This window comes from Diadema antillarum, unplaced genomic scaffold, assembly GCF_040938485.1.
Source record: "Diadema antillarum isolate AM-2024a unplaced genomic scaffold, OU_Dant_1.0 seq00000441_RagTag, whole genome shotgun sequence".
Classification (NCBI taxonomy): Eukaryota; Metazoa; Echinodermata; class Echinoidea; order Diadematoida; family Diadematidae; genus Diadema; species Diadema antillarum.
Window position 1 is genome coordinate 8,661 of NW_027271416.1, and position 23,305 is coordinate 31,965.

The window sequence follows — 23,305 nt, forward strand, 5'->3', positions numbered from 1 at the left end:
GACGTCACAGTCTTGCCAGTTTCCAGTCGTAAGACTGGGTCTTAGAGATTTGACATGTTGAATTTCTACGACCGGTCGTAGGCTTTCAGCCATTCACAATGCAGTAAAATGTAAGCACACGCAGGCGCTTTACAGTCGTAAGCCTGCTCATTTAGGTTCGGTCGTATAGTGTGCGGTGTCCGGTCGTACGACTTTAAGACCAGTCTGATCGTGTAGCGTGCGGGGGCCTTTAAGCATGATGTTATGAAAAACTCAATAAGCTAAAAAACAAAAAATGTCAAAAAAAACGAGATATATAGTTCTGCCAAATCATGGCCGTATACAAGTTATTGTTTAAGCAACAGTCCAGCAATCTCGGTACAAACATTAACAATCAGGTGTAGCACCTGTCACAGGAATGCTCAACACAGAGAATGATTCAGTAAAAGAATGATGTGCCGGTTGAGCCACACCTTACAGTATCAGTCATTGGATCTACTTCAGTTTCAATTTAAAAAGATTAGATACAAGTCACCTGGCATCCAACATCTTGATACTTGAGTCTAACCCTGTAGAACAGATATGGTTGGTGATGGCTCTTACACAGACATAATGATTTAATGAACAACATCCCACAATGGTGGTATGAGTCAAACAATAATCTTGCTTGTCTGAAGGCTCCTTAAAAAAAAGGGGGGGGGAATTATCAGAGGAATGTCATAGTGATCACATATCAATTTGAAATGCATTTTATTACTATTGTTCTTGGATAGACTTGATGAATTCATTCTATATTCATCTAAACTTTCCCATGAAATTGTACGCATTTCAATTACAATTCAAATCATGGCAATATCAGGTCTATTACGGGCAAGTGACAGATCTGTGCACTTTTCTGGCTGGTTTTACAGATCTGAAGGAATGGCTGAAAATACCTCACAATCTTGAGGTCTCATACAGCTTTTGAAGGAGTCATTTCATCTCTGTTTTCTTTCTATCCTTGTTTTTATGACTAAAAAAGAGAAAAGCTCTTCTTCAGCTGACTTACCACTGATATCCCACAGAAGGGTGGAGTAGTTTTCCTGCCGCAATTCACTGTAACAATATGTCATCTCAAAGATGCACAAGGTGGGTACACTGACCATTGTATGTTCCCCTCAGGAGCTCCTTTAAATGGAGGAAGGGGAGAGGGGTTTCTCTATGAGGAAGAGATCCATGGGGCTGCAGGGGCTAAAATCCTGCCTGAACTGCTGTTTCCATTTGACTGTTGGCAAGCTGCTGAGTCTCTTGCTGCAGCTGTCTCTCGCTTGCTTCAGATGGAAGAATCTGTGCAATGCAAGTGTTTGAGAAATACAGTTATTGGAAGAACATCATTGCAATAAATACCGTAGATGTTCAAAATGCTGATGTTATTGGAAGATTAAATCTGCATCTTTCGGTTATTGCTTTTTATATCTGAATTCTCACACTGAGCCATCTCTGATTAAATTCAGGCAAACCTTCCAGTGATATACATGAACAAAGACAGCTTCCCGGATTTATATGCAGTTTCATAACAAGTGCTACAGGTATTAAAAAAAGAAACATGATACCTCCTCATTGATCATTGACCCATGACCAGTTGTTGTTGTTGTTGTTTTTGTTGTTTTCTCTGGGACCAGTATTACCACACATAAGGACACAACGATACGAAAATGAATTCCCACTGGTTCCTCATGCACTAACTTCTGTCTGATAAATGGTACTCTGTTATGTTACTTGCTAACATTATACTAAACGGCCAAGAGACTACTCGAGTTGGAGACTTATTACTATATTGAAATGCTATCTTATGAGACTTGCACTGTTGCTTTTAATTAGCTACATTTATCTTTATAGGTCTAAAATCCACTGTGGAATCACTGTAATTTATCTCTCATTTTGTCAACAATTATGAAACCATCCATATAAAACAGAACTGTAGTAAAACCAACTGTCAGGCATTCTCCATTTGCAACCTATTGAAATTGTCAGTTCAAACCTTCTAGAGAAAGATATTATGGCTGGAAACCTCCATCTCAGCTGACACTAGAGGGCAGTCTTACAGTAACAACTTCAGTGCTGTACAAATAAAGAGATTCTGGCCAACTGCTAAATTGGATGCCACGTTGTTACTCAGTGTATTAGGTGTTAGAGGGTTAGCGTGTATGCTCAGATGTCATAATCAAAGTAGCCAAAGTAGAACTTAGTAAACAATGGGCACTGCATATATGCACTCTATAATAGGTAACAACATGGCTCCATGTATGCCAAAAGACCAGCTATTGACCAATTGCAGGCTTCACAACTCATAAGTCAAAACCCTGAGTTGGCCAGACTCTCTTTATATACAGCACTGAACAACTCCATGGTTCTGTAGTGTAAAACATGTTGATTTCCAACAAAAACAACAAAAAACAGTACATGCATCTCTGTTGTTATAATCCAGTCAATATCCAATGCCGAGCTGAAAGAATCATACTGGATTCCTTTTAGTAGCAATTATTGAACCTGCACACATGCAACTCCCAGAAACTACACAAGCTATTCAAAGAAATGTTTCCTGAACCATTTTGGTGAATGTTAAAAAATACTGTATACGCTGTTATTTTCGCGTACAAATATTTTCGCAAATGAGGAGGTCATCTAGACATTTTCACGAGATGCTGTTTTCGGGAACTGACGCTGACGCTAATGTAAATGCGCGATTACCCTAGCGCAAGGAGACATTTTCGCGTGTTGTTAAATTCGCGATCCAACTGAGATTCGCAAAATTTGCAAAAATTAAACCCTCGCGAAAACAACAGCTAATACAGTAAGTGTAACGCACAAGGAAAGTTTAAAGAAAACTACACAATATGTTCAAAATTACAATGCTTTCAAAATTTGAGGTCAGTGTGTGTGCTGCCCTATCTAGTTGGGAACACTGCAATTCCTGACAACACATCTGTAGAATGAAGTAATGATATGATATAATACTTCTTTTAATATATTCGTTCTACATAGTTGCACTTCTGTGACATCACAATTTGTTGTAGAGTTCCTATCTACAGAGGGCAGCACATGGAATGCACCTAACCTGTAAAAATTCATAACCTTTAAATGGATTAACCAATATTCCTCAAACGTACAGCTGAGTGTTTCACTTGTCTTTCTGTATTCACTAAATCTCCGCAACTTCCCCTCTGAAATGCACGATCTGCCTACTCACCCGAAAGACATTGGAGACGCCCAGAACACAATTCATGGTTCTGCTGATGTAGCACAAGACATATTTAGTGCAAGTGTCCTCTGGGAGATAGCCTGAGCCAAACTTGATCTTACACATCCCTGAGTTGCTCTCTCCGTTCGGAACTGCGTAGACGTAGGTGACATAGTGCTTCTGGGCTGTGTGGAACCCGACCTGGATATTGATGGATGAAAGAGGAGGTTTAAACTTCCCAGCTACCACATTCCTAGTACACTTGAATTTCAATTAAATCATTATGTTGTTGCTTTTTACTCTTATTATCATTTTAATGACTTGCAAGGATGATGTAAGTATGTACTTGAGATGTGAATTGGGTATGTTACATGCACATGTATACAATCTTGCCAAGTATGGGACTTACCTTGAAAAGGCCTATCCAGTCCCAGCTACTCGTTTTTGTATCAGGCAAGACTGAATAGATGCACTCAGCATCTTCTCCTTTCGACCAGGACTCAATCGGGACAAAGGATACCAAAGGCTGGACATCATCTGTCGTAACCTGCATAAAAAATTGAAGGAGTAAGAACAGACATGAACATAATAGAAAAGTTATATGGATTATGTTGAAGCATGATACTGCAAAGGCAATTTCTAGACATTACACAAACGATTATGGCAATATTGCAAAATATGACAACAATTTTGTGTGTCAACAAAGTCATAAACTAGATAAGAACCTGGACACTCTGAATTATCCATTTGCATGACTCAAATCACCTCCGCAGTAACTCAGCAATACGTGTTAGGGTAACAGACTCAGTAACATTGCCTTCTTGCCAGCCAGCAATCCCATTTGGGCATCCTTGCATTTGCTTTGCCAGGAAATCAACTTGTCTGTTCTGTCAAAAGTGTGCATCCTTGATATTGCTTTGCCATTAACTCAACATTGTCTCTTCTGTCAGCACATTTTCGTTATTATTATTTCCTTCTTCTTCTTCTTTTTTTTTTTTTTTTGGGGGGGGGTCACTTTGGCACAAGTTTGGAATTAACTCATTTATGGTCATACGCTGTTCCTGGACAATGTCAGTGACTGTATGATACTGTCAACAATCAGATCTGCAGATTTTAGTTTTCATATATTGCTGCAAATTCATTTTTTTTTTTTTTTGTCGGCTTGATTTTGATTTATCGCCAGGCAAGACTTCAGCAGTAGTACATGAACTGCAAATCATAATAAGTATGGAAAGCCACACCAGTCACTCATTACATTTATAACAGTTAACCCATTGAGGACAAGTCCTAAGTATACTCTGGCAAGTGTCTATGGGAAATACGTGTTATAGCTAAATCAGCCCATCCTAAACGGGCTAAACGCCCTTGATATGGTACTGATGTACATTCACATTTGTTTGCTTGTGTGCTTGTTTCTTTACATTATTTGGTAATGTATCGCATCTTAATGACAAGTATGAAATACTTCTACCAATCAGACATGAGCATTCATAGTTTTATATTGCTGTAAACTCAAATAGGTTTGCTTGTTTGCATTTGTTTGTTTGTCTAGAATGTTCTTCCTCTTCCCCACCTTGGCAAGAAATTCGGCACTGACTGGCCGGTGGTCACTCCAGAGGATGTCCGAGTGGCAATGGTAGGACAGCTGCTTGATGCTGAGATAGTTCTGGTCAATGCTGGCCCGCCGGTTGACCTTCCACAGGATCCTGTCCGTCCATGCAGGGGCCCGCTGCTTTGGACTGGGTACACAATGGCAAGCAAGTAAAAGCATAGATCACATATAGGCAAGATATGAGATAGATATTATCCTCTCTTCTGCTTTTGTGGCTACTCTTCACTGCATATGAGGTATATTTCATTTCTTTACATGATACTAATATCATCTTTTGTACAGCTTATTGATATGAAAATTATCTTTAAATTTCAGTTGCAAATACTACGTGCATTTTTATCCTGAAGGATGAAATACCGATACATGCAAAACCAAGCGTACAGTAGCTTGACTAGTAACCGCTCACTTTGATACTTTATTGTGAATAACTTTACCAAATTATCTTCTTCCCGATCCAATCCTGTGAAATGTGGTTGGCGATATTGCTCTTTCTTATGTGTATTACGATCATCTGCTCACGAAGTCCTATAACGGAATAAACGCGCGATACCTTCGTCGTTACATCCTGTACTAGTAGCCGCTCACCCCTGACTAGTAGCCGCTCACTATAATACATGGCGCGCGCGCCGCACATTACAAGGCTCTGAAGGATGCTAAGTCCCTTTCTGAATGATGCTAACTGGAGGGCAAGTCTGCCAACACGTGTGCCGAGGCTGAGATAAACATAAATTTTTGGCAGCATACGGTATGGTGGATATTCTATGTAATTGTATTCAATTTCCATGTCCGAATTCGAACAATCTAATATCACATTAATGTTCGGTTTGTTGTTGTTCACTTTCTTTATTGTGTAAGTATGCTGCATTGGACATGTGTCGTATTTATTATTATGTGGAAGACGGGTTTGCTTATTTATAGTTGCGAAAATAGAATTTTATAGATACATGGGAATCCCGTTATAACGAGATCGTCGGTTCCGGGTGATTTTGCTCGTCATATCCGGATTCTCGTTGTATCCGAACGCTTGTGGAATTTACACTTTATATACAAATGCTCTATTAAAATATGGCTACTTGCATTTTATTATGACGACGTCATATTGATGAACAGAAAAACAAGAAATGCGACTGGAAAATGAGAGAGCATTCTTGCGATAATTACAATTATTTTTGTTCTAGACACATGTTATCAAATATCTCAGATTTGACAAATCATATAATCACATCGTATATGAGGCCTTCCTTTTGTTAGCCCTATGCCGATCAATCTGCACATCTGAGAAGAGAGAGAGGGAGAGATGAAGCAAAATTTATGCAACTACAGGTAAAGTATCGCGCTATCAACGCCGCGTTTAGCGTATATTAACTCGCGTGGATGAAAGCTGTGAGTAAAATCCGAATGTATCCTTCATTCTATGACAAATTATACTGATATAAACCACGTGTACTATGGTGAAAGTTTACACCACAATTTATACTCTCATCTTTTATTTCTTCCAGGGAAACAGCTTCCCGGTTGTGATGCATGAGGTTGAATGCGTGCTTTGCGTGAATGTGTGTTTTACCCGACGACTTTGATCGGTCAATGCCGTTTTATAAGAAAACGAAAACCACGTATAGATACCGGCTAACTGTGGATTGCAAAATCGAGTGAAATAGTACTTGTATTTTGATAGGCTATAGTTGACTTAATTAGAATTTTAGCATACGATACCATCGTATTTTAATTTTGACATTTAATTCAATTCATCTTATCAAAGTTACGTAAATGGGTAACTGAGCGGCCAATGTTTGCGAAAGCAGTGAATAATGGCAGATTCTAACTTTCGTCAGGGCTCGGTAACGGTTGCGATCAAACTCAAGAACAGTTTTAATTTTAACAAGCAGTTCTTTCTTATCGCAAAGGATTTTTGAACATGTTCAAAGCTCCCAAAACATACAATTCGCTGTGTTCGCCGCTCACAGATATTCCCGTTACGTATCTTCGGAAACATTTGGAAGACGTAAACATACTGTACACCATTTTTTTTTCTTGTTTAAGCTATTAGATAACGTTAATTCGAATTGCAGCGTTTGTGATAACATTTCGGCATAAATAGCGAAGGCTATAGCTTCTAAATATTCCGATGCTGTTCCATCACGGCCCTCGGAAAGAGACTTTATGAACTTGTGGCGCCCTTATCACCTTGATTGCTTCTGTTTGGCACTGACATAATTATGTTAGTCTGTTTGCACGAAACGATAGTTCAAATAATTTACGGAGAATTAACCTTGTCTGGTTTTGAAATAAAGCGTGATTTTGCCAAATTATTAAGATCGGCTTAAAAGAGAATAAGTTGTCGTTGTATAAAAATCCGCACAAATTCATATTTGCTTTTCTCTGTTTTTAGGCCCGAAAATTATCTCGCAATAGCCGGCACTCCAAATCTCCATTTAGGCTAACATGCAAATTTATTTGGGACCGGACGATCATCTCGTTATAAGCGGATTCTCGTTGTATCCGATCTCGTTAGAACAGGATTCCCCTGTATACAAGTTATGAAATAGCCATTATTCATAATGTACTGAAATGAATGATTCGTGCATGAGGTTTTTGATGTATAGCGATCAATTATTAAAACATCTAAAACGCAGAATAGATCCAGTGCAAATAAATTCACGTGCATTATACCAGTGCCCTCCGCTGTTTTATTCTAATATTCCTTTTCTTTTTTCTTTTTCTTTTCTTGCTTTCTGTTTCTTCCATTTTTTTTCTAGGATCATTTCAAGTTGTACAAACGTGGCAAACAAGGAACTTTCTAAAAGAAATCCATTCAATTATATGTAATGTCAATGTCTCACAACTTTTTCAACAAAGCTTTCGTAAACATCATTATATCACCCATCCATTAAAAGCCTAGACGGCGTGCTCTGTCAATGTCTGTCAGTGTCTGTAGGCCTACAGTATAGATTTCAGAACTGGCATAAATTGGTTTTAGGCTCAAAACTTTCCATAAAACAAAAGGCTTTATCGGTATACATCATGCATTCTACGAAATACAGAAACATATAGCTTGAAAACAACAAATTTAACCTTTATACCAAAGTGTGGACTTAGATACGACCCGTTTCAAGGTCACATAACTTATAAATTGGCAAAATCAGGGTGTTAAAATTCTTACACCAACATGGTGTAAACATAATTATCTTAACACCGTTGATAACGCCAGGATTCACTCAAATCGGCCACCATAGATAAAACGTAATGTTTAAATTAACTTCTAAATACCAAAGTGTGATTGCCTGGATGTCATGGAGTCAAACCACGCCCGTAACCAGGCTTTTTTTTTCCTATGGAGGCGGGGGGGGGGGGGGGGGGGGGGGGGGTGCATAATTAAAAAAAGAAAACTGACTTTTCATGCATGCAAAAATTATTGTTTCGTTAGCGCCGACAATCTCGCTCAGCGGGAGGAGGAGGAGGAGGTGGGGGGTTGCCTCATACCTTTGTGATCACACATTGATATAATCTCTTGTTGATCATTGCATCCCAATTTCCATGGAATTAATTATAAGTATATGAAAAAGGACTATAGGAGTATACATATTTATACAGTTCACCACACAAGCTTTTAATTCTATATATATATTGAATGGAAAGTCCCCCAGACATTCTGGTCAATTTAGGGAATGCTGAAAAAGAATAAAAACATACCAGTTATGAGCACTTCGAAAAATGTTATTATAAAAAAAAAAGTATCTGCAAACATTTCATAAACAGGCAAATCTACAGCAAGGCTGGCGATCTTTTCAAACATTGTATACCTTCAAACATGTAACACTTATATGATAATAAATCTTACGAATGCAAGAGTATGTTTGTGCTTAAAATTTCGGTCATATTAGTCATTTTCGTTAAATATGTCTGAAATAAAGATGCATAAAAACAAACTTCAGTGGTATAACTATATATATATATATATATATATGTGTGTGTTTTTTTTTTGTATATATACAGCAAAAATATTATATGGGATATAGTCATAACAGCAATATCACTTTTGAGTCCTGTAAATACCTGTATTTCTCAGCCGCTCGCTCATACGTATTATTTGTTTTATAATGTCGACGCACATATTTCTTCTGAGAAAAGAAAAAGTCAATGTAATCTACACACAACTCAACACTTTTGAATATACAGTTATTCAAAATATCATTTTGAAAATTCCATTTAAATACAATATGAACAAGATCATTTTTTTTTCCCACTGGTACGCAAGGTTATCCAAAAGGAAGAAGGGAAGAGAGAGAGAGACTGCGATCATGCTCCCCTTTCAGTTCAGCAGAAAGGACACCGATACATGTATTTTGATATGTCTTCTTCAACCTTATTGTATAAGTTCACTGCATTCCAAGTGCAACCATGTGTCGCAAAAATCACAAGAAACCCATTGATCTTCACGGCTTCTTCTTTCCTGCATGCTGGACATACATATCTAACATCATCTGATTCAATTCCTTCCTTTTTGTTCCTCTTTTTTTTTTCTTCTACGCTATTCTTCTTCGTATGCATCTTCTTTGTTTTCTTCTCTCTAGTTTTACATTTCTTCTTCCAAGCTCACTTCTCTCTCTTTTTTTTTTTGCACTCAGATTCTTCCAACTTCATTTCTTCCTTCTGTTTTATTTCTTCTAATATATGGTTCATTTCTTCTATCCTCATCACAATCCCATCTCTGTGATCTTTCTTTTTCCTGTACCCAACTTCATCTCTTCTATCTTCTTCTTTAGATCTTCCCTCTTCTTTCTCAATGTCTTTGTGCCTTCTTCTTTTTTTTTCTTTGTTTCTCTCTCTTTCTCTTCCTTTCTTTTCTTCAACTCTCTCTTCTGTTTGGATTTCATGTGAGTTTTGAAATCATCTCCTCATATTGCTTCAGTAGCTGCAATTTCCTTTTTTGACTTCCTGGAACGTGTATTTCGGGAAACTCGATATAATGTTCCAGAAACGGGGACATTTTTATTTGAAACTTTATTTCATTTTGGGACTAACGAACCTTATGAATAACGATCGAGGTGTAACCGTATATATACATGTATTATATATATAGTTATATGTATGTATATAATTATATATTTATTCATAACAATGTCACAATAGAGGAGTGCATTAAATGTCAATTGCTTTGATTATAATTCAAAATCTGAATTTTCGGGGGCCTCCCACTTCGTCGGAAATCCAAGAGGATAGTTAGCGGGGAGGAGGGGGGAGGTAATAAATCAGTGATCTGAAAGCGCACGCGCCACATACTGTACACACGTAATTATAGGGGGGGGGGGTGAGCGGTAACTAGTCAAGAGCCATCTCTGTACGAGTTTCGAACTTTTTTTGTTCACGTACGCAATTCCACGTAAATACGTACACTACTATCGTTCAGTTATTTGCCGACAGTTGTCAGGTCGACGACTAGCGCCTATTCGTACGACTTATCTCAACTTTGCGGGATTTTAACTAAAAAAATCACGGCCTACTCACTAATTCCACTAACTTCAGTAGACGATACCTTTCCGGCCATCGGGAATCTCCAGATGTGGCTAATTGCATTTAAACATCATAAAATAGTCGTGAATACTTTGAATATTGCAATTGGTTTGAGCATCGAATTCTTAGCATTGCGCACACGCGTACTGCAGTGCGTGCAGTGCGTATTCGAGAATGTAGGGCAGATATTCGCGGTCATCATCAACTACACTCGTGCGCTAAGGGGTGAGCGGTTACTAGTCAGGCTACTGTACTTGATAAAAAATATCAATTATAATTATAACTAACTGACACTAACCAACATATAAATAAATGAATACTAGTAAATAAATGAATGAATAAATGAATAAATAAATAAATGAATGAATAAATGAATGAATGAATGAATGAAAGAATGAATGAATAAATAAATAAACAAACAAACAAATAAATAAATAAATAATAAATAAATGAATAAATTGAGACTGAGGGTTTCAAGTTTCCAATCTGAATATCATTTATGCCAATACTACAATGGCCTTTAACCTTATTCTGCTTATTTGCCGTCTATGAGATGTATCTTGCATATTTCACATAAATCAAGATTATGCAACAATGTCAAGACCTATGAATTGCTTCTGCCTAAATGAAAGATCACTGCAGACCCACCTGGTGTCATACTCGTTGGACCTCAGGTCGTATTTATACGTAGGCATAAAGCTGAGGGCGCCCTCTTGGAAGCCAACAAACGCCTTCTTATGTCTCATGCTGTTCAGGAGCTGGTCCTTCTCCTGCAACACATGGAGCTTCTTGGGGGCAGCCAAGAACTTGATGGCTTCCGTCGACAGGTCCTCAATGCGATAGTTCAGGTCGCCAAACCACAACACATAGCTGCGACAGAGCATGGAAGGATCAAGTCAGTGTTACTGAAGGTTTGAGGGGATAAACAGGTCCTATTTCTTTCATTTGAATTGATTCTTTTTCTCATATCTCTCTTCATAGATATCTATCTGCACCATGATGGATATTGGTGCATTGCAAGATTTCACATTATTATCATTATCCATCTTGTTCACTTAAAAATGACCACAGGAGGAAAAATCCTGCAATAGGAATGTGTTAATCATTTATCTTTGTCTTCATACTTCACTGAATCACTTCAGCGAAAGTTGTTACAATTAAGAGTGTCTAACATGCTTGTCTTGTAATCATTAGCTTTTATGTAAAACAGTGTGCGGTGCTTACTCGTGGTCTAGTATTGTGGTAGCATTGCACTGTGGGAATTCCTGCGTAGCTATTATGGTGTGGAACTCTTTGTCCCTCTTCTCCCAGCCATCCTGGTGAGGTGAGAGGTGGACTGCAATCAGGCACACACTCCTCCCGTAGCAGTCAAATCGGACACTCACTGCACCCTTATTGCCCTAGGGTGTATGAGATACACATGGAGGAAATATTTAGCACCAAACATAGATTATGCACACATTTACCCTTGTATTCACCCTTGTATTCTTTTTTTTTTCTTTTCAAGTCAACAGCGTAATTTGAACAGTGTGAGGGACATCTGCGAAACATGTTCAATTTTTTAATAATTTATCACGCAAACAATCATCAGCCCCTTAACAGTACAGAATATGCACAGAGGTAATATTTACAATAAAGAGATAATTACAACCTGTGGGCTCTTTTTCTAAAACAAAGCCAGAGTTATGTTAATGTTTGAACAGTATAAGATACACAGAGAGGTAAGAATTAGAACTCATCATGTTGTACAACACAAAAATACAAAGACACAGTAATACCAATTAAGGGTCATCACAATTGATTCTGATTTAATTTATATCCCTTTATAGTTAACATTGATACAATGCAAGCATCACTGGACATGACTGTTGGCACAGTAAACCCAAGTGCATCAATGTCACAAAATGTAAAAGAAACATCAAACAGATTATCTACAACAGTAAGTCATGTAGATAACTTACTTATCATATCTGAGACCTACTAAGTGCACATCAAGCACTCTCTCCAGCACATTTCATGGAGTACTTGTTGGCACAATTGTTAATTAGATAGATACCAGATTATAGTGTACACCCTCTTAAAAAATGAATAATGTAGGTTGGACGTCGATCAAATTAAGTAATTCATTAATGGCAAAACATGCATCTAATGATAGTCCAGGATAGAGCACTGACTTTGAAAGTCATCAAAAATGCACTCATAAAATTGGAATGGAATACTTTTGCTTTTGAAAATGAGAAGAATCTAAAATAAACATTGTTATACAACGTTTAAAGGGATTCAGTAAATGTAGCAATATTAGTAGAACAGTATCATCAGTGCAATTTGAGGAAAATCAACAAACCAGTTAAAAAAATATGAATTTTAACATTTTTGATCGGTGGATGAGAAGACTATAATAGTATGTGACATCACAGCAGAATAATGATATGAAGAAAATATACAGAAAACTGATAAGTTCTGCTAACATTGCTGCATTCATTCAACCCGTGTGCATGACTGAAAAAACTTCCCTTTTAATTCCATGCCCAATTTGTAAAAATGGTGGCAGTTAACAACTTTCAAGATGACCCTCCTTCTCAGGGCATTCATTGATTGATTCATATTTATAGCAACCAACACACAACTCTACCGACCTGGAGAAGAGAGGATACTCACCCAAACCCCGCCTAACCCTGTTCTTGTGAGAGCCGTCTGAACATTGTGTATGAATGGGAGGTGCAGCATTCTCACGTAAAAGAGCAACACTATACCTTGGAGTCTTACAGAGTTGATCTGTTTGGGTTCAATCAGATGAGAACAAACAAAACAAACAATCAATGTAACACAATATGTTGCATGTATACGACATCTTTGTAAACACGCTTTACAAGGGTCTAATTAGTAATATTTAGAACCCAACATATGAATGCAAATATTTGTCAAATGCAAGTTTACACAGATTTAAAAATGAAATAAGATATAGAAATATAAAAGGTAGTCCTACATGAATCTTTCCCCTCTTTCTACTTTCCATGACCTAATTGTGTTTCATAATATCCTTGCTTTTAATGACTTCAGTTCATAATCATGATGGCAGATATGGATAATGTGAATAGTCAAATCGAAGACTTTCCTCAGCACACTAATAGCAACTGATAAATCAAGCAAGTCAAAGTCTAAATGTGACCCTGCATCACAAAGACGCCAGACATGGATTTTTAGTTAAGAGCAGATTCTGAAAGAGCAGACTTTAAGCTTCAAAATGATGTATAACTCGATTCAAATGGACTCTCCTAACCTATCCTAATATTGGAAAGAAAGCAAACACTGTGGAAAGTGTGAACTGAGGAAACAGGCTCTGAAGTACAGGGTCTATTCAAGCGCTCTTTACCAAGCGGAGCTAGCTGTGGTATGAATGGAACAAAAATCAGGATGTAAACCACTGGAGCAACAACAATGAAGAGATTATCAAATTAAGCTGAAATTAAGCATGCTGTATAAACACATTCTGTCCATGATTAATGCCAACTTTCAAAGCAGTAGCATTATCCTTTCAAAAGTTATTAGAGTTGAAAGTGAAGAGTGAGCAAAGGATATTAAAAAGGACCTCTAGAGGACATACCTGATCACACAACTCTACAAAAAGGGGTTGTAAAAAAACTGCTAAAAACACACTTCCCCATACATTCTATGATCCCAAACTTAAGGATAATGTAGAAGAAGAATAATATATACTCTTTAAGGTAATATGAAAAACTCAAGATTGAATTGGTTGACCATTTTTACCTTTTTGAGTCCTCACGTAAAATCAAGGGGTGCGACTTTTTGTTCGTTTTGTGATGCACGGTAACAAAGTCATTCTTTCATCTCCCATACCATGAACAGGGGGGGGGGGGGGGCTTTATTTTCTGGTAGAGACTATCATTATACTGATTAAGAGGGCTAACAATAATTTGATGCACAGACAAACTTATGAAAACATTCTGTCAGAGTTGACATCAACACTGAACTGACCATAACATATCCCTTTGGGCACACCACGTTTGAGATGGCCTCGGTCCATGGGTCATCTGAGAAGGCACTCTGGATGAACTCGTGGGGCTTGGAGCTGACCTCCTGCAGGCCCCAGATATACAGGTCTGGTCCATTCTGGGTCTGGATCCAAATCATGTCCTTGAAGGCCTCGATGGTGGGCGGGTCCTGGGTAGCCACATTCCATGTATTGATGCATACTCTGTGCGTAAAAACAAAATCACAGAAAAAATTATGACATAACACTCATAATCCACTACAACTGTACCTGCATCAACTAGGTGTGTTAAGAATTATTTCTACAGAGACTTAATCTAGCTACCAGCACATCACAGTCTTCTTTTAATCATAAACTTGTGTTGTCCTTGTATGTTCAAAAGTCTTCAAAATTGCTGTAAATTTTCGTAAATTTACACTCATCAATGTATTGGTTTGTTTGACGGTTTGTTTGTTCATTTCCATCTGAGAAGATGGCTGGATAGCCCATATTCAGCTACACTAAGCTGGTCTTCCATGGGGTCCAGTTGGATGTGAGGTGGGACCACTTCACTGGGTTAAACACCCTGCTCTTTGCAATGAATGAATGGAGTGGGATCTTTTATGTGTATGAGTTGTGACTCTCTCATACACGGTACCTCAATTTTATGTCTTATCAGAGGGACAGAGTGTTTTGCCTCTTGCTAGAAGGGGTGGTATGATTGTACACAACAATGCTCAGTCCAGACTTGGGTTCGAACCGGACCCGGGCCCTTAGAATTGTGAGGCAGACGCTCTACTGACTGAGCCAACTCACCGCCCAAATAATGCAACATACCGGTAGATCAGTGTCCCAGCAACAGTGAAGAAAGATCATACTGATTAAAAAAAAAAAAAAAAAAAAAATTATGGTAGAAACTAGACAGTCTACTTCATGATAGACATCTGGTGATTAAATACAATACTTCAGTACCAATAGTAATCACCAGTTTAAACATGTGTCTTCAACTTCATGTTCAATGAAAATGACGATGTAATGTTTATGTTACAAGGCTACATAACCAATCAGCATGATTAGTTATCTAGAACATCTACCTACTGTCATACTGAGTATTGCATAGCACTTCACTTCAGGGATGGGACCTCCTCCATACTCGTAGACTCTGTGCACAAGCAAGCATGTTCTTCAAAATATACCACAACCTCGTAGACATTCCTCTCCCACCAACCATTACCCCAGCCTTATTCATTGGTAGATGAGACCACTCCCTAAAACTCACCATTACGGATGCAAATGTAGATGCCTTTAAAGTATTCTTTTTATCCACGCACCGTCAGAATCTGGAACAAACTATCTTACGTAGCTGTTACTACACCCTCCCCAGCTACTTTCCGGGAAGCTGCTGTCCCCATCATTAGAAGCATGCAGCCTCCCCCTGGATTCAGGCTCCTGTAAGCCCGGTCATGTTTTTACTTGCACTTCACACTTTTTATTGCAAATATACTTTCCTAATCACCGTCAGCCGTTGACTGCACACATGCACATCATCCCAGTATAGCTTCCAGAGTGAGCTGCAAAAGGGATTACCACTTCAAGCTTCAAGCAAGCTTCAAGCCTTACATTGACGATTTGGTTATGGGGATACTTCCGGATAGATTATAAGATATGTCATATGGACTTCCTTGTGCAGTTTTTACCCAAAATTTGGGCGTTATCTACAAACCGTCACAGACAAAGCAAAAGGCACATCTTTTCCAATCTTAGTTCTGGTTGATTATACACAGGCCAACCCTGTCGCCTGCGCATCGCTGTTCAGAAGTGACCGTGCTTCACACGGCGTCTGCTCGGGCTAAGTTCTGGTGTTTATTCAGTTCCGCACAATGCGTCATTGGGGGCTGTGGTGGGATTACTAGTATTAGTAATTAGTATCGAAGACTACCAAACAAACGTGAGTGCAAACGTATGGGACTAATACTCTTAGCTTAGCTTAGTCATACCGGCGACTCTTCGCAATACGTACAGTCGGAGATGTAAATGCTTTATTCGCTCATACAAGTTAAATGAAACAATAAATTAAAATTACAATATCCTTTAATACCTTAGTTCTGCCATGGTTCATTCCATCCATGCAAAGTATCTCTGTGAAAATAGCTCCGCACCGCGATGTTTACATTTCATTCTCCGGTCTGAATAGCTATGCTCTCCGCGATCCGCTCGTCTGATTATCGAACAACATCGAAGCACACTGCACTATCGATGCGTACAGTAATCGGTCTCAGTCGTTCGGCAAATTATACTTTTATCGATGTGCCCGAGTAGAATGGGCTTTTATGGCCATAGGCCTATTTTTGATACATATATTCTTTTTGTGATAGTGTTCATATTAATTATAATGTTCCATTCATACAACAAGATATTGACCCAAATGCGGGTGTTAAAAATATAAATAAATTCAACATTACATTACATCAGGGGGCGGGCGTCGATCCGTTTGTACACGATTGTATGTCATCACGGAAATTGACGGGGGGGGGGGGGGGGGGGACTGGCGGGAGGGGGTATACCCACACGACAGAGCTTTTTCATTAATTTTTTTACAATTGAAATAGAACAATCTCGTGCACAGGCCTACTTTATGTAGAGTATTCGGAAATGTATCAGAGAAGTGTAGTTAGTAAGTCTGTCATATGTGGAGGGAGGCCATCGAGCGGGGAAGGTGGGGGAGGAGGTTCCGGGAGATGGGAGCGGAGGTAAGGCCTATGGCCCCCTCTCACTTGATGGAGGCTTTGTTTTGTTTTGTTTCGTTTTTTGAATTGTTTTGTTTTGTTTTGATTTTTGTAATTGCAGTTCAACGACTGGGCAGGGCACACTTCCGGCGGTGAAATGATTGGACAATGCCAATCCCCAGAGTGCCATAATCAATGCATTGAGTGGAGGCTAATACAGTATAGGGGCCTTTATAGCAGGGGAGAAGGTGGGAAGGGGGTTTCCCCTAATAACCCTAACCCCTCCTGTGAGGAAGGCTTTGTATTTTAAGGACTGTAATAAAAAACAAACAAACTCGTATTGCTTTTTGATCAAATATTCAGAAATTTGTCAATCTCAAAAGTGAAATTTTATGGAAGGGGAACCTAACGGGGAAGCCAATATCCCCTCCCACGAGAGGGGAGATTTTGCATTTTCAGAGTTGAAATTCAGCTATCTGGTGCACACTTTGGGGAAATATTAAGACAATTTCTATTACGTTTATGAAAAGCAAAAAAAAAAAAAGAGTTTTCTGCATCTCGGGATTTTTTTTTTGTTGTAGGGGGGGGGGGAACAAACTGATACATCTCACTCCCATCACCCACACCCCCCCCCCCCCCGCTCATATTTTCATGGGAGGCGGGGCAACTGTTCCTTTTTCCCTCCAGGATCGACGCCCCTGCATACGAGGAAGCTTTCGCATCTAGTAGTATTTAAATGCAAATATCTTGTAAGCACATTTTTCGTGACTGACTTTGGGAAATTGTCAATCCCTCCGAAAGTGTATTAAATCTATAATGGAGGGGAACCTAGCGGAGAAAGAGTCAGTTGAAAGGAGATATCCCCTGAATTCCCTCCCACACGAGGAAACTTCTTCATTTTTGGAACTAAAGTAACAGCTATATGATTCACTCTTTTTATAAAAAACATTCGGAAATCTGTCAACATAAAAGTGTAATATTAGTCTATATAGGAAAGGACCGAGCGGGGCAGGTAATGGCAGGGGGTATCCCTCTCCCATCCCATGCTATATGGTGATTTTTTATAATTGAAATTCAACAATCTGGTCCACACTTTGGTGAAGTGTTATGATAGTTTTCTGTCAAAAAAGCAAGAAAATGTTCCGCATCTCTGGAGTTATTGGGGAAAATGATATGCCCCCACCCACCTGCGATCGACTTGTCTATCAGGCTGCATTACATTATTATACATTGCAGTCTGCAGCAATAGGTGGTATGCAGGTGCACTGTACTGATAGAACACCCTTCAAAGAATTCCATTTTTTAATGTTTGAATTTTCCAACGTTGGAGTTTCACGTTGATTCACATTTATTTACCGTATTTATAGATAACTAACACGATTTAGCATAATGAAGCACTTAAATCTGTTGTGGTTACACTAAATATCATCACTTTCGTTTTGATATAATACCATGTGTTACCCATGTACTATTCACAGTGTTCTCGGTTGCGTTCTTATTCATTGTTATTGTTGCGTCATAGACTAATGGAATTAGTGCGTGTGTGTGTGTGTTGATGTGTCTGTATGTATGTATTTGTGCTTGTTACTCCGAGGTAAGTTAAGAACTACTTAAGTATAAGAATACAGATATTTTCACTCATATTGATTTGCGTTGAAATTATTCATTTGAAACTGGTCGATTTATTTATTTATTTATTTTTTGCTATTACATCTGTCTGATGTACAATGTACATCAGTGATTATCAGGCTGGCGACACTTCAAAATAATAGAGTGCATTCCAATTTCTTGCGACATTTTCAAGAAATGCACTGAACGCCAGTAGTGGTCTGATATTATTGCTATATAAAAAAAGTTGGGTATTTTCATCCCTGGATTGTACATGATTGCGCCCAATGTTAGATTCTTCGAAAGAATATCTGATCTGAGAAAGTAAACACATCGTGATCGTGATTAAGAAAGGGATGACATCCTGGTCTGCAAGAAGAAGACGTCGATTATTTTCTACTTTGATAATGGTTCGCTTATACCTGTTACATCACGTGAAGCAATAGAATATGGTTTGAATGTTATTTCATAATTTATATGGAAAGATATTATCACAGTCATTACCGTTACTAACATCTCATGTGCAGATATGGATCCATGGAAACTGATATACGATAAATACTGAGACGTACGTCATGGCAGTGAGAACATGTTAATCTAACAACGTTACTTTTTTTCGTTACCTGAGTATACTAAGTATCATTGTTCAGAATCTAAGCTATGCGACTCTTTAAATGAGGTAACGAAAGTTTTGTGTCTTTTGTCCCTTTGCGGCTCCCAACAAAATTCATGGAGAGCTTTCTTCCCTACCGCCTCTGACTTCTGAAAACCACTCTGATTGGTAGAGCTATTGTTCTAAATCGGAGCTCACGAAGGCGGGCGGCTTTACCCTTTCCTATTGTTCTCGCTTTCAAACGCCGGACGTTCATAAGGACGGATACTCAAATCCATAGTAGCGTCATCTTGGAGTAATCACCATCGCCTCTGTCTTTAGTGATTGGTTGTACAACTTCGACCAATGAAAATCAAGCATCAGTGGGAGGAGGAGTCCATTACTCTTATTACTGATCTCTCTCATCGGGTAAAGATAAGAGGTCCAAAATTTTGCCCTTCACTTTTCGACACAAGCCCAGCAAGTCAAGACGCGTGATACCGATCTTCGTAGAGCACTTTATTCGATTCACTCTTCTCTCATCATCGACCATGGCTGATTCCCTCTGGTTGCTCGCCCACAAGTCGTCGTCCGTTTCAACTGAACATTCACGTCGTCGACGTCCGACCAAGTTCACCAAACTGCAGCTAGAGAGACTCGAGGTCGAATTCAGCAGAGACCGATATCCTGACATCGTTTCTAGAGAGAAGCTGGCCGCAGCATTTGGTCTCAGCGAAGCCAGGATTCGAGTAAGCAATATTTTGTTTTATCCCAGTAAATAACGCTTTTGCATGTCTCATTATTATTTTGTCAATTAGTAAATATTTTCTAACAGACTTCTTACTGAAAGTAAGTGTTAGCGTATCTGCGCTCAAGGATTATGAGCCAATTTGCTATTTATCGTGATTTATCTAAGTACTAAAACTATTCATAATGTTACTTTCATCAATGAAGAGGATCTTAATGGCTCAAAAATGGTAGTCTATTATATTATACACAGTAAAAGAAACGTGTCATGGAGAATATTAAGTGTATTATCATTGTTATAACGACGACGACGATGGTGATGATGATATTAATGTGCTTTCATACATGAAATCTAAACAAAGAGTGATGTGTCCTTTTCTCCATGTGCAGGTCTGGTTCCAGAATCGTCGTGCACGTTATCGTCGAGCCGTCCGTACTTCCGATCCAGTTCAATCAGTTACCGGGATGAGCCGCATCGACAACGTGTTCGCAGAACCTGAGGTGGAATACAGTAGGAAGCGAAAGCGATCTTCGACATTCGATGTCATCGAACGGGAGATCACACCGCCACCTAAGAAGTTCGCCATCAACGACTCACCGATGTCAGTCGATTTCCTGTCTCGTAGCAGCCGATCACCGAAATCCTGGTCGTCTTTCCGCATCAGCAAGGAGCGTGACATCATCAATTTGCAGCAGACAACATCTCATCGAAAGCAGCAGGGCGCCACCAATCCCTTGATGTCTGTAGACTTCCTCTCCCGAAGCAGCCGACAGATCTCTTCGCATCCATCGATAAAAGCGAGTCTCTACTACTGTACCACACCAGCTCCATTCTACACGTCTATTGGTCATCGTTTCGTCTACATCATACCATCCTGAACTTTTGAATGAACTCAAGAGAACATTCGAGAAAAGGATTGTACAACACGTGAACACTCTCCTTAATGGACGTTTATTTTGATTTCTAGCATGATCTTGCCTTCATATGCTTCTAATGTCATGTCATTGTCTATATTAAAATGTACAAAAAAGAACACATCCCTCTGAATATTATTTGCCATTCTCGTATTCGTCGATCCTTTTCAAGTGTCGTTTTCAAGTGTAGGTTGGTGTATAAAATGGTGTGTGTACGTCTTTGTGTGCGTGTGTGGGTGCGTGCGTGTGCGTGTGCGTGTGTCTGTATCTCCCCCTCTCTCTAAACACATATACATACTGTGAACACACACAGACACACACATACACACACACACACATATATATACAATGTATATATATATATATATATATATATATATATATATAATTATATATATGTATATATATGTAATATAATCATGTATACATATACAATATATATATATATATATATATATATATATATATATATATATATATATATACATACATAATATATCATATATTAGGTCTATAACTCATGTACATTACACCATCGGATCATATGTATGTACGTATGTATATGACTATAAATATATATACATATAATCATATACATACATACATACATATAATCCGATGGTGTGGACTTAGCGATGTTTAGTTTGAAACATGAAAAACAATTGACCAGAGTGTTATTAATCACTATTTTTAAGACATAAAGTATGAGTGTGAAAGCGAAGATGAAGATTATTTGCAACGTAACTTAGAGAAGATCAAATACCAGTAGTGTGTTTATATAACATAAATATATTTACACATATTTACACGTAATAGCACATAACAAAGATGCAAATCAAAACACATATCAGAAAGGTTGTCTGAGGCTTGCTCGATACAGCAGCAACCGAAATTGCATGCAAACAAGATTTGATTACACTAGTCCTACACTATTTTCAATTCAATTTTTATTTCCACTCATGGGGTGGAATACCATCGTCAGCCAAAGGCTGGTTTTCAGAGGGGTCCACACATACAGGTTAAAAATGCAAAATACTTTCATTAGGACCGAGTAAATCAAGACGTTAATTATTGGTCTCAAGGTTTGTAAATCAGTTGTTTTGAATAAAATTATTGGAAAAAGTGACCAATTGGTATCACAAAATATGCATGATCACAGATTCCTAGAGGCGATATTCTGCTCAAAGTTGATTTCACTTTGCACAGACCCAACCTTTCCTTAAAACCAACCAAACAGACAAACAAACAAGTAAAAAAAGAAAAATTCGCTCACGTGTAGTGAAAAAGATCTATTACATGTTTGTTTTCGATTGTCAGGCCGACTGAATATTGAATCATTACATGGAGGCAAGGTACTTCACTTGAACAATAAAAATGATAATAGTGAAAAGCAGATGTTTTTTATACAAATTACAAATAATAAAAAAAAGAACTTGGATGTATGCTACTGCTCAGCTCAGTTTCGTTCCGAATTATCATGTCGACAGTCGCCAATGCCTCAGAAATATAATCACGAAAAACAGAATGACAGCTATAAAGGAGGAACTAAATTCAAATCAGAGGTATACATAATTAATGTTTTAGATGGACTCTCAGGGAGATATGTATACAGAACACAATTTTTTTTTGAGCCCTTTTAGAAATTGTATGGAGTATAAAGAAATTATTATAAATGTAGCGATACTGTGTGCACAGGAGTTTAAATTGTCATGAGAACATTTTACTTGATTTGCTTACATGACAAGTTACTGATACCCATTAAGTTCCTATGATCACCTATCTCTCCTATTTATATATAATGAATCCCAGTCATGCAACATCACGAAGTTGTATCTTCTCGAATCTGTGACTGACGCGTTTGGGTTGATTGACAGTCAGGGGTGGACACTTTGTGTCCAGGTTCATCAGCGGCAAGCTTCAATCAAATTGCTTCATCTCATCGTCATTAGCCTTGAATGATCCTTTCAAGAGATGAAAAGAATCTTGGCAGAGTTTGATGATGCGGAAGACGCTCCGTTTCCATTGAACTCTGAGCGTTTGATTACACTCTTTAGATGCACAATTATATAATCGCATGGATCAAAAGCACGCTGAGCGTTGGTCAGCTTTTGTTGGCTTTAATCGCTTGGCGGCTGACCATTAGGGAATGAAAGATAGTATGGTTCTTTTTTAGCCGCTTGGTCTCGGTCATCTCGTTAACCTCACTGGTCAGGTGATTCGACCTATTCAACAAGCTTGGAACATCATTAGACATGACTGGAGAGAAACTGGCTGCTAAACACTCGGCCTCTATGTAGACAGAAGTATGCTGAAATTCATAGTCCTTGCCGAATTGAAGATGTATCTGATTTAATATGGAAAAAAAAATGGGTAAAGCAAAAGAGTTCAAGCTAATAAACCTCAG

At 38.4% G+C, this 23,305-nt stretch overlaps 2 protein-coding genes across 2 annotated transcripts; one reads left to right on the top strand and one right to left on the bottom strand.

The window, feature by feature from the left end:
* Positions 1-719: 719 nt before the first annotated feature.
* Positions 720-16,510, bottom strand: LOC139732609 (phosphatidylinositol 4,5-bisphosphate 5-phosphatase A-like). Its single transcript, XM_071643466.1, has 9 exons — positions 16,412-16,510; positions 14,319-14,538; positions 12,981-13,097; positions 11,547-11,722; positions 10,971-11,192; positions 4,773-4,938; positions 3,609-3,746; positions 3,209-3,400; positions 720-1,305 (listed from the first exon to the last, which is right to left on the bottom strand). Exons 1-9 carry the CDS (start codon positions 16,423-16,425, stop codon positions 1,210-1,212), a joined length of 1,341 nt encoding a protein of 446 aa, XP_071499567.1. The 5' UTR covers positions 16,426-16,510; the 3' UTR covers positions 720-1,209.
* Positions 16,511-19,790: 3,280 nt separating this feature from the next.
* LOC139732619 (uncharacterized) lies at positions 19,791-20,865 on the top strand. The gene is made up of 2 exons (XM_071643475.1): positions 19,791-19,988; positions 20,377-20,865. The coding sequence occupies exons 1-2, from the start codon at positions 19,791-19,793 to the stop codon at positions 20,863-20,865; spliced, it is 687 nt and encodes a 228-aa protein (XP_071499576.1).
* Positions 20,866-23,305: the final 2,440 nt, after the last annotated feature.

Excerpts from the sequence above, each read along its gene's own strand:
- LOC139732609 (XM_071643466.1), bottom strand. Across the intron at positions 13,098-14,318 it reads GCCCAAAGGGATATGTTATG|ATCAACTCTGTAAGACTCCA; the intron begins GTCAGTTCAGTG and ends GAACCCAAACAG. Across the intron at positions 1,306-3,208 it reads GCGTCTCCAATGTCTTTCGG|ATTCTTCCATCTGAAGCAAG; the intron begins GTGAGTAGGCAG and ends TGCATTGCACAG.
- LOC139732619 (XM_071643475.1), top strand. The coding sequence starts at position 19,791 with ATGGCTGATTCCCTCTGGTTGCTCGCCCACAAGTCGTCGTCCGTTTCA. Across the intron at positions 19,989-20,376 it reads TCAGCGAAGCCAGGATTCGA|GTCTGGTTCCAGAATCGTCG; the intron begins GTAAGCAATATT and ends CTCCATGTGCAG.